This window comes from Prunus dulcis, chromosome 1 (genome assembly GCF_902201215.1).
Source record: "Prunus dulcis chromosome 1, ALMONDv2, whole genome shotgun sequence".
Taxonomy (NCBI): Eukaryota; Viridiplantae; Streptophyta; class Magnoliopsida; order Rosales; family Rosaceae; genus Prunus; species Prunus dulcis.
This window is the reverse complement of record NC_047650.1, coordinates 21,666,364-21,679,224: the sequence shown is the minus strand read 5'-3', so window position 1 is coordinate 21,679,224 and position 12,861 is coordinate 21,666,364. Positions and strand designations below refer to the sequence as shown.

General features: G+C 39.0%; 1 protein-coding gene, 1 long non-coding RNA gene and 1 pseudogene across 2 annotated transcripts in view; 1 reads left to right on the top strand and 2 right to left on the bottom strand.

Annotated features, from left to right (window-relative positions):
• Window positions 1–262: 262 nt before the first annotated feature.
• On the bottom strand, window positions 263–2,241 carry LOC117616358 (uncharacterized mitochondrial protein AtMg00810-like). Its single transcript, XM_034345659.1, has 2 exons — window positions 2,038–2,241; window positions 263–871 (listed from the first exon to the last, which is right to left on the bottom strand). The coding sequence occupies exons 1-2, from the start codon at window positions 2,239–2,241 to the stop codon at window positions 263–265; spliced, it is 813 nt and encodes a 270-aa protein (XP_034201550.1).
• Window positions 2,242–5,258: 3,017 nt separating this feature from the next.
• Window positions 5,259–7,410, top strand: LOC117616351 (annotated as a pseudogene).
• An 898-nt stretch (window positions 7,411–8,308) lies between these two features.
• Window positions 8,309–12,861, bottom strand: part of LOC117636615 — a 7,658-nt gene continuing 3,105 nt past the window's right edge. The window contains exon 4 of the long non-coding RNA XR_004587092.1: window positions 8,309–9,262. This is a non-coding gene — a long non-coding RNA (uncharacterized LOC117636615). The remainder of the gene's footprint in view (window positions 9,263–12,861) is intronic.

Sequence of the window (12,861 nt, the reverse complement as noted above, 5' to 3'; positions counted from 1 at the left end):
AATTTAATTAATTAATATAATAGAAAATTATTAAAGTTTTTTAATTAAGCGATAGAGGGGTTGGGTTATTAAACTTTTGATGTATTTTATTACATGTATAAATGTAACACAACGAAAATAGAAAGAAAACTAAACGCACAATCTTTTCTTTTTTGTTTGTATTGTATTTTATTTTATCAACTTCAATCAATATGCTTGGTTCGATTATGTTGAACTGGATTATGGGCAATATCGATAGCTGACTTGTTGTCACAATGCAACTTCATTGGCTTTTCTGGCTTGAAGCCCAATCACAAACTCCGTGAGCCATTCCTCGATACTCTATTTCTGCACTAGATCGAGAAACCACATTTTGCTTTTTACTCCGCCAAGTGACTAGGTTACCTTCCACAAATGTAAAGTAACCAGAAGTATAGCATCTATCTATAATGGAACCAGCCCAATCAGCATCTGTATATCCAACAACTTCAAGATCTCCATTTTTCGAGAACAGTAATCCTTTCCCAAGGGCTGACTTTAAGTATCTTAAGATCTGATAAAATGTATTCCTATGAGAAACACTGGACAAATTCATAAACTGACTAACCACACTCCCAACATATGCAATATCTGGTCTTGTGTATGCCAGGTATATCAACCTTCCAACAAGGCATTGGTACTGTTCCTTATTGGTTGGTTCTCGGTACATGTCTTCACACAACTTGTGATTTATCTCAATGAGTGTATCAGTAGGCTTACATCCAAGCATTCCTGTTTCAGTGAGTAGATCCATTACATACTTCATTTGAGACAGAAATATACTAGTCTTTGACCTTGCTACTTCGATTCCGAGAAAGTACTTCAGATAACCTAAATCCTTTATCTCAAATTCCTGCGACAAATACTTTTGCAACTTCAATTACTCTTCCGCGTTGTTTCCAGTTACGATTATGTTATCTACATAAACAATCAATGCAATAAGTTTTCCTTCATCACGTTTCAAGAACAAGGTGTGATCTGAATTACTCTATGTATATCTAAAATTCTTCATAGATTTAGTAAATCTACCAAACCATGCCCTGAGAGATTGCTTTAACCCATATAATGACTTTCTAAGCTTGCAAACTTGATTTTTCTTGTCAGGAGCTGAATTACATCCTGGGGGTAAGTCCATATATACTTCTTCTTCCAAGTCTCCACATAAGAATGCATTTTTGACATCAAACTGATGTAGTGGCCAATCGAGATTTGCTGCTAGAAACAATATGACTCTAATAGTGTTAATCTTGGCTACTGGGGCAAAGGTCTCCTCATAGTCTATCCCATATCGGTGTGTGTATGTCACATCTCTGAATCGGCTCCGCCGTAGCACGATATTGTCCGCTTTGGGCCCCTTCTCTGCCCTCACGGTTTTGTTTCTGGGAGCTCACGAGCAACTTCCCAGTAGGTCACCCATCCTGGGATTGCTCCAGCCCCCAACTCGCTTAACTTCGGAGTTCCCATGACTCCGAAGCCAGTGAGCTCCCAAAAGGCCCCGTGCTAGATGGAGGTGGGCATGTACATATAAGGCACATCACCCCCTCTCCGTTTGTCGATATAGGATGTTACAGTGTACCCTTTCGCTACCAATCTAGCTTTATATCTTTCAACGGATCCATCTGCTTTGAGTTTCATAGTATAAATCCACCTACATCCTACTGTCTTCTTTCCATGAGGTAAGGGCACGAGTTCCCATGTGACATTCTTTTAGAGAGCTCGCATTTCTTCATTCATAGCTTCTTTCCATTTTGGGTCTTCTAGTGCTTCCGTTACACCGTTGGGGACAGATATGTCAGCCAACTGCTTCACATAATGTACACGTGACTCTAATAATCTGCTGAGAGATATATAATTATTGATGGGATATTTCCCATTGGCTTTAAGATCTGCTTCATATTGTACTCAAGGTTTGCCACGGTTCTTCCTTTCTGGAAGCTGATATGTAGGCTCTGTGCCTTCTGAAATCAAATCATCATGGGATATTTCATTAGTGTTATCAATTTCAGGAAAATATGTTACCTGAATCACTTCATCAGCAAGTGATTGATGTGGTACTAGAGCTGAAGCGGGCAAAATCTCATAAAATGGTTCAATTTCCTCCTGATTTTGACAGCGTGGAGCTAATGGATCGTTTTTCTCTGGGGACCGGTCGCCAAGCAGGTTCTCTGTAGTTGAAGAACTAAAGGAGGGGCGACTGGTTGCTTTCCACTGGCGATTAGTCATTTTATGCAGAGTGACATCCTGGGAAAAAAAATTGAGAATTGGAGCAGCGGTGGATTCTCGATTCTCCTCCTGGGCTGTTGAAGAGGATGATTACACCGGTATCCTTTCTGATGAGGTGCATAGCCAATGAAAACACACTTTTTGGCTCCGGGATCCAATTTGCTTCGTTGGTGATCACGTAAGTTGACAAATACAACACAGCCGAAAATTTGGGGTTCTAGGTTTGGGGTGGGAGGTGTTCGGATATGATGGTGAAGTGTTTGAAGTGGTGTTTGGAAATTTAGGATACTAGCTAGAGGGAATCCGATTGATAAGGTATGCTGCAAAGACAACGGCTTCGCCCCAAAAGGATCATGGCATATTGGCACCAAAGAGAGAGGCACGAACGACTTCCAATAAGTGTCTGTTCGTTCTTTCAGCCACCCCCATTATGTTGGGGAGTGTAAAAGCATGATCGTTGATGTATGATGCCATGATCTTGTAAGAACTAATTAAGATCATGGTTGAGAAAAATTCTTCGCTATTGTCAGAATGAAGAACCTGAATTCTGGCATGAAACTGAGTTTCCACCATTTGATAAAATAGTTTTGAAAAGGGAAACCCAAGTCATGAGTGCGCAATCATCTATAAACGTGACAAACCATCGCGCCCCTGCTGGAGTGGCAATTTTAGCAGGTCCCTAAACATCAGAAGGAACAAGAGAAAACAGAACCAAACTCTTATTTGAAATTAATGGGAACGAGACATGATGGCTCTTAGCCAATTCACACGTATCACAATAGAAGTGTTGAGGCCCAAAAAGTCACGGGAAGCCCAAAGACATTTAAAGCCCAATATAACATATAATGTCGGTCATGCGTTAATCCAAGCTGTATTTTGGGATTTAATTCATTAAATATATATAGAAATAGTGTACATGCCATGCCAAACTAATAATACATTTTTCCCATGCTAATCACCTATCAAGCTCACATGAACCCAAGTCATGTGGTTTACGGGCTTGCACGAGGGATTGTAGTGTGGAAGGTTACGGAGGTCCACAGGGCCCATGGAAGCTCTTAGATAATGGAGATTTTGGGCTAGCTACTTGGGAGCACCAAAGTCCAAGCCCATTACTTAGAGTTCTCCAATATGGGTGAGCAAATGAGATATTTTTCAAGCACTTCCTTTTACCCATAGGAAATAGTCATTTTTCAAATACCTAACTTTACCTATTGGAAACAAGCCTTTTCCAGCACTTCCTATTACCCACTGGAAACAAGCAGTTTCCAGTGCTTCCTTTTACCCATAGAAAATAATTAGTTTATGGTACCTAGCTTTACATGCTGGAAAAAAAAAATGCCCCAGTGCTCCCTTTTAACCACTGGAAATAGGCTGGTTCCAGCACCTCCCTTATTGGAAACAAAGGAAAACCTTCACCCTCTATAAATTGGCATTCATGGCTCAAGCAAATGGCACCAATTTCTCTTTAGCCAACACTCCCTCACTCGGCTGCTGCAAGCATCCCAGCAGCCATTAACCCCCTTCAGTAACCACCAGACCACTTTCCTTCCTCCATTCAGCTGCTGCAAGCATCCCAACGGCCACCGTAGCCATTCCTCAGCCATCACAACCATGTCTTCTACTTTATCACCCTTGAAATCCATCATCTTCTCCATAAAGCCTCACCAAGAATAACTCCAACCTTTTCCTTCCTTCCAAGCTATAAACACCATAGCTTTCAAGCCTCAAGCTTTTCCTTTTATCCTCCTACCTCTAGAACTCATAAATTTCTCTAGAATCATTATCACAAATACCATACCTCTCAAAGTCTTAAGCTTTTCTTTCCTCAACCAGGCTCTTTGAAACCCCATTCATTTGACTGCTATAAGCATCCCAACAACCATCACAGACAAACAATCAAACCACCATAGCCGTAGCTTCAAACAATAAATTCTCAACACTCAAACTCAAGCATGTCAAACACCAACTCAAGCACAAGCATTCTCATTTGCTAAACTTGTGGGTCTTTAGCTCCCACACTCCAAGCTCTCATGCCAAGCTCATATAATCTCAGATCAACATCAGCAAGTCATCTTCAACTCAACTAGAGCAAGCAACATGCTTACTCATTGCTGGAAGCTTCAATCTCAAGCCGTGTTCTTCCATATTCTTCCTCTCCCTCCCATAAACACATCCAAAGAGAGTAAGCATCATCACTCACCTCTGGAACCCTTCGATTTCAAGCTCTGTTATTCCATTTCTTCCCTTTTTTCTCTTCTAGCAAGCCACCCAAGAGGCTGACAAAGCTTTCATCAAGGTGCTGGAAATCTACTCAAGCCACCCATTCTCTCTCTCTCTCTCTCTCTCTCTCTCTCTCTCTCTCTCTCTCTCTCTCAAAAAAGCTCCATCCCATATGAAACACATAACCTCTCATGCCAAGTCTAGTAGTACCTTAATTCACAAAGCAAACTCTCATGCCAAGTCTGTGTAACATCAATGCACCATCTTCAACTCTTCGTCAAGCTGCCAGAAACATCCGCACAAAACACGCAGTTGCTGGAAGAAGAACAAAGTACTCCCCTGGGACTTGCTCCTCCCTCTGGATGCTTTGGGTCTATTTCTCACTAACTCCAAAAAAGGGGCAACGAAGAATCAACAAACCCGGATGAGCCTTCTAACGGAAAAAAAAACCCCAACAGGAAGCTAGAAATATTAAGACTGGAAAATAATGATGGAAACAACTTCTTAAGATAATCGAACGAGGCATGCCCAAGACATTTATGTCATAACCAAATTTTGTCTCTCCCCTCATTCCCACCCCTCAGAACGAGTTCCACTGGTTGTGAAAGCTTAACCAACCTTGATCTCACTATCCGGTGCCCAGTCCAAGTAGTAGAGTTTGCCCCGCCGAGTACCACAATCAATTGTCTTTCCTGTGAGGATGTCTTGAAAAACACAATGATTCGGCCAAAATGTTACAGTACACCCCAAAGTAGTAGTAAGTTGTGCAACAGATAACAAGTTATGGTCCAAAGATGGAACAAGTAATACAGAATCCAAATGTAGGGAAGTAGAGAGAGATAGAGAGCGCTCTCCAACCACAGGGGAGGGGGTACCATTAGCATTAGACACCACCAACGGAGTGGATGATTTGCGACTAATAAGTTGGCCAGGATCAAATATAATGTGATCCGTAGCACCCGAGTCAATAATCCATGCTGATTTTTGAGAGGACGTATGAAAAGTAGAACCTTTGGTGGTGGCGATAGAAGCATGAGTCCAGGTAGCCGAGTTAGCAGGATTGATCGCATGCTTCTGTGAGTCTACAATAAGGGTGAGAATCGTAGGGGCTCCTGATATCGCAGCGGAAGTAAGATGTGATATGAGAATATGAGGAATTGTGATTTGAGGAATTTGATGTAGGAATTGGATTTGAGAGGTATGTGTATAAGATTTGAGAGTATGTATTTAGGGATTTTGATAAGAGGATTTGAGGACTTTAGATTTGAGGGATTTGGATTTGGGGAAAAATATGAGGAATTTGATTTAGGGTTTTGGATTTGAATATGAGAAATTTGAGATAAGGGTTTAGAGATAACCTAGGATCGATTGCTCTGATTCCATATGAATATGGTTTGAATACTTTGGGTTAGGTTTTATTCTTCTCCATAAGGAGGTATATATAAGAGTTTACATAAGTGTTTTACAAGGAAATAGATACAGTAATCAATTAAGATAATATCTCCTAATTATACAATGATTTGTCAACTATATAGAATAGGAAAGTAAATCCCTTAATTAATCAAGGAAATAAATCACCTTAATTAATTAGGAGACTCACGTCAACAAAACAATGAGCATGCATTATACATGCATGGTAGCATTTGTTTTCATGTCATTTCATTATAGGTTTATGGATACACCAGTATATGAATTTTCCCATTCAATTAGTTGAAAATTTCAAATGTGAAATCTCATATCAAGTCTTCCTTCTATAAATTCAGTGATGCAGAAAGTGTAATTAAGACGTAGATTTCAATCCTATTTAGCAGGAACAAGAACATGGCCCAGGAGATTTCAACCTCAAGAAGGAAACCATAAAACCATCTTCTCCAACTCCTCTCAAACTTAAAAGCTTCGAGCTCTGCCTTTTGGATCAGCTTGCTCCTGTAGGATATATGGCCCTCTTGTTCTTCGCTACCCCACCAATGAGGTTACAACTTAAAACAGAGAAAATATATCAGCAGCTAAAGAAATCACTCTCAGAAGCCTTAACTAGCTTCTACGTACCCACTTGCTGGAAGAATCAAAGATAACATCTTTATTGAATGCAATGATGAGGGGGTTATCTATGTTGAAGCTCGAGTCAACGCCCTTATCTCAACCTTCCTTGACCAACCCAATTTCGACATACTAAAATCATGCCTTCACATTGAGATTGGATCCCCTGAAGCAGCCACAGGGATGCTACATTTCTTTGAGTGTGGTGGATTGGCAATAGGTGTTTGCGTGTCACACAAGCTTGCTGATTTGCCAACTTTGGGCACATTCATCAAAGCTTGGAAGTGCGCAGAGACCTATAAGAGTTAAAGCTGCCACTAGCCTCATTTGGAGTTGTGGAATGAATGCATCAAAACTAAGTTCAGGGTTTTCAAAGTCATCAATGGTGTCACATTCTGTAAATATACGCAAACGGGTTGTGCCACCATTGCCACCAACCTCAGTTGGGAACCTTGTGGGCGACTACGCTGCAACGGTGGAGGAGACTGGGATTGAGTTGAAGGAATTAGTTTCTCGACTGCGGAAGGGATGGTTGAATTTAATGAAAACCATCCCAAGAGATTGAAAGGGGGCAATGTGTTTGGAGCCATTTGTTAGTATTTTAAGGATATAGGATATATTATGAGTGGAGATGACATAAACTTCTTTATCTGTACAACAGCATGTACCTTCGGAATGTAGGAGATTGATTTTGGGTGGGGAAAGCCAATTTGGGTGAGCATACCTGGTGATATACTCAATAATGTTGCTACTTTGATTGACACAAAGGAGGGTTATGGAGTGGATGCATGGGTAAGTTTAAGTGAGGAAGACATGGCCTTATTTGAATGTGAAGCGGAACTTCTTGCTTTCACTTCTTTAAATCCAAGTGTATTTGGACCTGTAACAAGGAGATCTTCTCTTTAGTTTCTTAGGATTTACTAGCAATGGTGCCTTCGCGATGCTGCGGGTTTTGAAATCATGTGAAATGCGTATAAAGTAGTAAAAATATGCAGGGAAAATGGCAATATTTATATAAACATGGAGATGTAAATAGTGGTATCATGCTTAGTTTAGCAAGTTTAAGTTACAAAATATTGGACATATTTTAATAGATCAAGCAGTTATAAAAACATCAAAATATGGGCAACCTTTAGTTGCTCATTGTTCAAAAGAGTTTGGGCAGGTGTTTATATATATGGTACTGGGTGGTGGAAGGGGGTCTAGGTCTTGCTAGCTCTGCTGTACAGGTGGCTTACATTCTTTCTCCTCCTCTGTAGAGGTTTTGACTCTGTTGGCATAAATTTGGAAAATGGCAGGTGTTAGTGTATATAAGTGTATATAAATGGAAAATTTTGGGTGGGAGCAATAACTATTATGACATAATTAAGTTAAAAAATACAATATGACAAACAACAGTCTAGATACATCAAGCATTGTATTAATCTGATGGACAAAAGTATAAACTCAATCTATTGAATAAATTCAGAACAATTGTGACAATTATTAAATAGTTATAAGAGAATTAAGCCAACACTTGAGCTTGAACAGAATCAAATCAAGGGGTGTTGATTTTGTAGCCATAAATATGGTAAATGGTATGCGGTAATGGAGACAAATGAGAAAATTTTGGCGAAGACAATGGCTATTGTTATAGAATTAAGGCCAAATAAACTGCACAAACCAAATTTAAATAACCTATGAACACCTAATGACCTATAAATAGAATAAGATAACCTAACGACCTAATGAGCAAGTTTGTTATAGAATCAAGATAATCTAATGGAGAAGCTATAGAAGCAGTAATAATCTATAAACAGCTATAGGTCATAGAAGTATAATAAAGACAGAAATAACAGGCTACATGTTATAGTTTTTGTTCATTACATTTAAAACATCTAATAAGAATTGTGAATCTTACAATGCACACAATTATCAACTTCACTCAAGCAACACTGAGTGGCAATTCAAATCCACCATGAACGAATTTATAAGTTCAAACATAGAACTCAATCATATGATAAACCATCACACAAAAGGTTTAATTTCGGTCCAAAAGAGCAATTCGAGGATATGGTTCTTACCTAAAATGCTTTAGTGAAGTTGCAAAATCACCCTTGTCCTCATGAGCAAACCTTTCAACAGCTGAAAAAAGAATGAAAGGAAATTTTCATTGTAATTCTAATCATTGGTGGTGCATTAGTAGACATGGGTGTGGACTCGGACTTGGAGTGGTGAGAGAGGTGTGTTAATAGTATGACTTTGTGAACGAACTTCTATAATCACCAATGTGAAGCCTATGTGTTCACTGGAATTCAGGAACAGATTCAATGGATATAATTGGAGCAATATAATTGAAATTCAATCCTACGTGTGACTAACATAAAAAAACAGATTATAAATGAATACGTATCTATGTATTACTCTAAACTAAAAAACAGATTTAAAGGATATAATTATGATATGAATATGCTTGTTTCACAATGAAAAACAGCAATGGGCCATGATCCAATGTAAAACAGAATGTTCAATTCTTGTTTATTTGAGTGTCTGCACAATCATTACAGCTAATATATTTCAGAACTTATTGTAGAAAATTATTGACCATGGAACTAAAATACTCTAAAACTACATAGAATCCGGTAAATATTTCTGAATACAGAAGCACTATAAGTAAGTACAAAATTAGGCCAACAGAAGAAATGAAACCTCTAATATGAGCCTGAAGCAATGGATGGGGCATAAAGCAAGAATCTGCCACTCAGACAATAAATGAAACCTCTAAGAGCAAGTCCAACGGGCAAGTCGAGCCCGAGGCTAGGGGAAAAAAAAAGGCCCCCCCCCTGGTTGTGGTCAGCCAAACCGGGGGAAAGCGGGCGGCGGTCTCAGCGACAGCCAGTGAGTTCAGCCCGCGCTGAAGCCCGCGAGCGCTGACGTCAGCGAGCGTGTTCAATTGTACGCGCCAACGGTAAAAAAAATTTGAACCAGCTGGCGCTGACGTCAGCGAGACGCCAGCTCCAACGGGAAGATGCCACGTGTCACGCCCCCAGCCCTCTGATCAGCATATCCGAATCCAATCCAACGGCTAGCATTTTTTGGGCAATAAAATTATGAAAAAAAATCGATTTTTTTTTTTTAAAATTCTAAAAAATTCAGATTTTTTTTTTCTATAAATACCTATCAACACCCTTCACTTTCAACACCAATCCTCATACATTTCATTATACTTCTACTATATCATTCACTCTTTACTCAACATTTTCCTCTTTTTCACCTTGTATTTTTATTTCATATTTTTATGGCTTCTTCTATCGAAACCGGAAGGGCTTGGAGCACCATGGAAGATGTTTCCTTGTGTGAGGCTTGGCTCCAAATTTGTCATTGTCCCGTGTCCGGCAATGAGATGAAATTTTTTCATATGTGGAAAAAATTCATGCCGAATTTTGTGAAAAAATTCCGGGGTCGACTCGTACGGAGATGACATTATCTAGTAGGTGGAAAATTCTCAATAAAGAGTTGGGAAAATGGAGAGATGCCCTAGCAAAAGCGATGGACAACTATAGAAGCGGGGAAAATCGTACTAACGAGGTAAGTATTTTATAATTTTTATTTTATTAAGTTTAATCTCCTAATATATATATTTTGTTAATATTGCTTGCATTTTCAATATTTTGTTAATATTTCTTGCATTTTAAATATTTTGTTCATATTTCTTGCATTTTCAATATTTTGTTAATATTTCTTGCATTTTAAATATTTTGTTCATATTTCTTGCATTTTCAATATTTTGTTAATATTTCTTGCATTTTCAATATGTTGTTAATATTTCTTGCATTTCCAATTGTTTCTTAATTTTCTTGCATTTCTAATTTATTTGTAAGGTTAATTGCATTTCCATTATTATTTTTTTTTGTTACTTGCATATCCAATATATTTTAAATATTTATTGCATTTCCATTTTTTTGTTAAATAGATGATTCAAGCACAAATGTGGTTCGGTGCAACCGGGGGTGGCAAAAAAAGTTTCAACCATCATGAATGTTGGGAGGTGGTGAAATATTGCAAACGCTTCATAATTATTCCGACGGGTCCGGAGGGTGTGTTAAACGAGACGCCACTCCGTGATTCAATGACATCGGATTCACCTCTCGATTCCCCTATGAGTCAAGACTCACCCATCGAAAAGGAGCCGAGGCCCATTGGCCGAAAGGCCGCGAAGGCAAAGAAAGCGGGTAATTCAAGCAATAATAATTCAAAGTTTTTGGAGGAAATTGCAAGGCAAAACGGCATAAGAATTGAAATGGAGCAAAAACGCCAAGATAACGAGTTGGCCCTTCAAGCTGAGTATGCACGAGAAAGGGAGTATTTGCACAAAAAAGATATGGACAAGACGGATCGGGAAACCATGGCGATGGATACAAGTCATATGTCCCCTGAAACAAAACAATTTTGGAAGCTAGAACGAAGGGATGTTATGAGAAGAAGACTTTTCCGGGATGATGGGCCTAGCAACACGGATTGGTTAAATGATGGAAACTATTAAATTAGTTAGTATACCTTTTATGTATTTGTATTTTTCATGTTTTCTATTAAAGTTGTTGACCCAGCACGTTGAGGTCATTTTGGGATCCTGCAACTCCAAAGAAGGCATGCCAAACCCATGTGTCGAAGCCAGCAACGGCTTCAAGGATGATACTTTTTTGGCCTTTTCTATTTCCGTAATCACCTTGCCAGGCAGTTGGGCAATTCTTCCATTGCCAGTGCATTCAGTCGATGCTACCAATCATTCCTGGAAATCCTCGAGCTTCGGCTTTTTGTAGAAGCCGTTGGAGGTCCCTGGGAGTAGGTCTACGCAGGTAGTCCCTAGTGTACAGAGTTTCAACTGCTTGACAAAATCTTACCAAAGCCTCCAACGTAGTGGACTTTCCCATCCGGGCAATCTTATCCACCTGATCAGCAGATGCTCCATACGCCAACATTCGTATAACAGCTGTAAGCTTTTGCTCCGGAAGAAGCCCCAAAACCCTAGCAGCATCACACTTTTGAACAAAGTATGCATCATAATTGCAAATATCATGCATGACTTTATTGAACAAATGAGGTTGCATTCTAAATCGCCTTCAAAAATCAACATCATAGTACAAAGAAGTTGGGATAAAATAATCTTCCAAAAGATTCTTACCCCGAGAATGCCTATGTCTTTCCACATTCCGGCGGCGGCCGACTTGTGAACCACGGCGGCGACCTTGGTTCTCTTCATCTTGCAAAGCCACTACTATGAGAACTTGTTCATCGACTTGTCTCTGCAACTCATTGATTTCATCTGCTCTACGGTTTCTCTCATTTGTTTCTCGCTCTTGCCTCTCCAAGCATCTCCTAAAATCTTCCATTGAGAATGAATGAAGTATGAAATCTAAACTCTGAGAAATGAAAATATAGAAAGATGTGGTGTGAGAGGTATGAGCTGAGCCTCTGGTTTTATAGAAAATTTTGGCAAGATAGACATGCCACGTGGCTTGATTTGATTGGATGAAAATCTTATCTGAAATTTGAAATTCATCCAAAATTTGAACCCTAATTTGTATGAATTTTGAATTTTGAAATTCATCCGAAATTTGAACCCAAATTTATCTGAAATTTGAATTTTGAAATTCATCCGAAATTTGAATCCAAAAATCTTATCCGGAAATTTTATCCGATTATGAATAGTCTTGACACGTAGGAACCCGAAAATCTTATCTGAAAATATTATCCAAATTAATTATTTTCATTAAAAAAAGTTGTGAAAAAAAACAAAAAAATGAATAGTAATTGCCCTTAGCCATGTCAATGGGTGGAAACACAAAATACTATTTGCAAGAGCAACCACTATTCACGTGAATAGTGGCTGCCCTAGCTCCCCCCCTTGCCATGGCTAAGGGCAAATGGGTGGAGTTGCTCTAACATCAAAAACAGATTCAAGAGGTGCCAAAAATACAAAAACAGTTCAACAGATGCCACACCAGATTCAACAGATCCAAGAGATGCATAAATACCAAAACAGATTCAACAGATGCCACACTTGGCAAAACAGATTCAACACATGCCACTCATACATTACAATCCTTTTTCGGTTAAACACATATATAGGGGCAGACCTGTTTGACTGTGTAGAATATAGAGGTGAAGACCAATATGTGGGTGAAAATATCTGCTGGTCCAGCCTGCAAGTCATACAGAGAATGGAAAATCATTTCCTGTAATAAAAATAGGGATACTATACACTATAGAAAGAATACCAAATAGGTTTGACAGACTGTAAAATTAGGTTTTATACAATATAGAGGTTGGAGTTGTAAACATCTAAACCTATCATCACAACAACAAATTAACAACCCA

What these genes read in the sequence shown, in the direction of transcription:
- LOC117616358 (XM_034345659.1), bottom strand. Translation starts at nt 2,241, where the DNA reads ATGACTAATCGCCAGTGGAAAGCAACCAGTCGCCCCTCCTTTAGTTCT. An exon ending in TTGCTGATGAAGTGATTCAG is followed by an intron (nt 872 to 2,037) that starts GTAACATATTTT and finishes TATTTGTCGCAG; the next exon opens with GAATTTGAGATAAAGGATTT.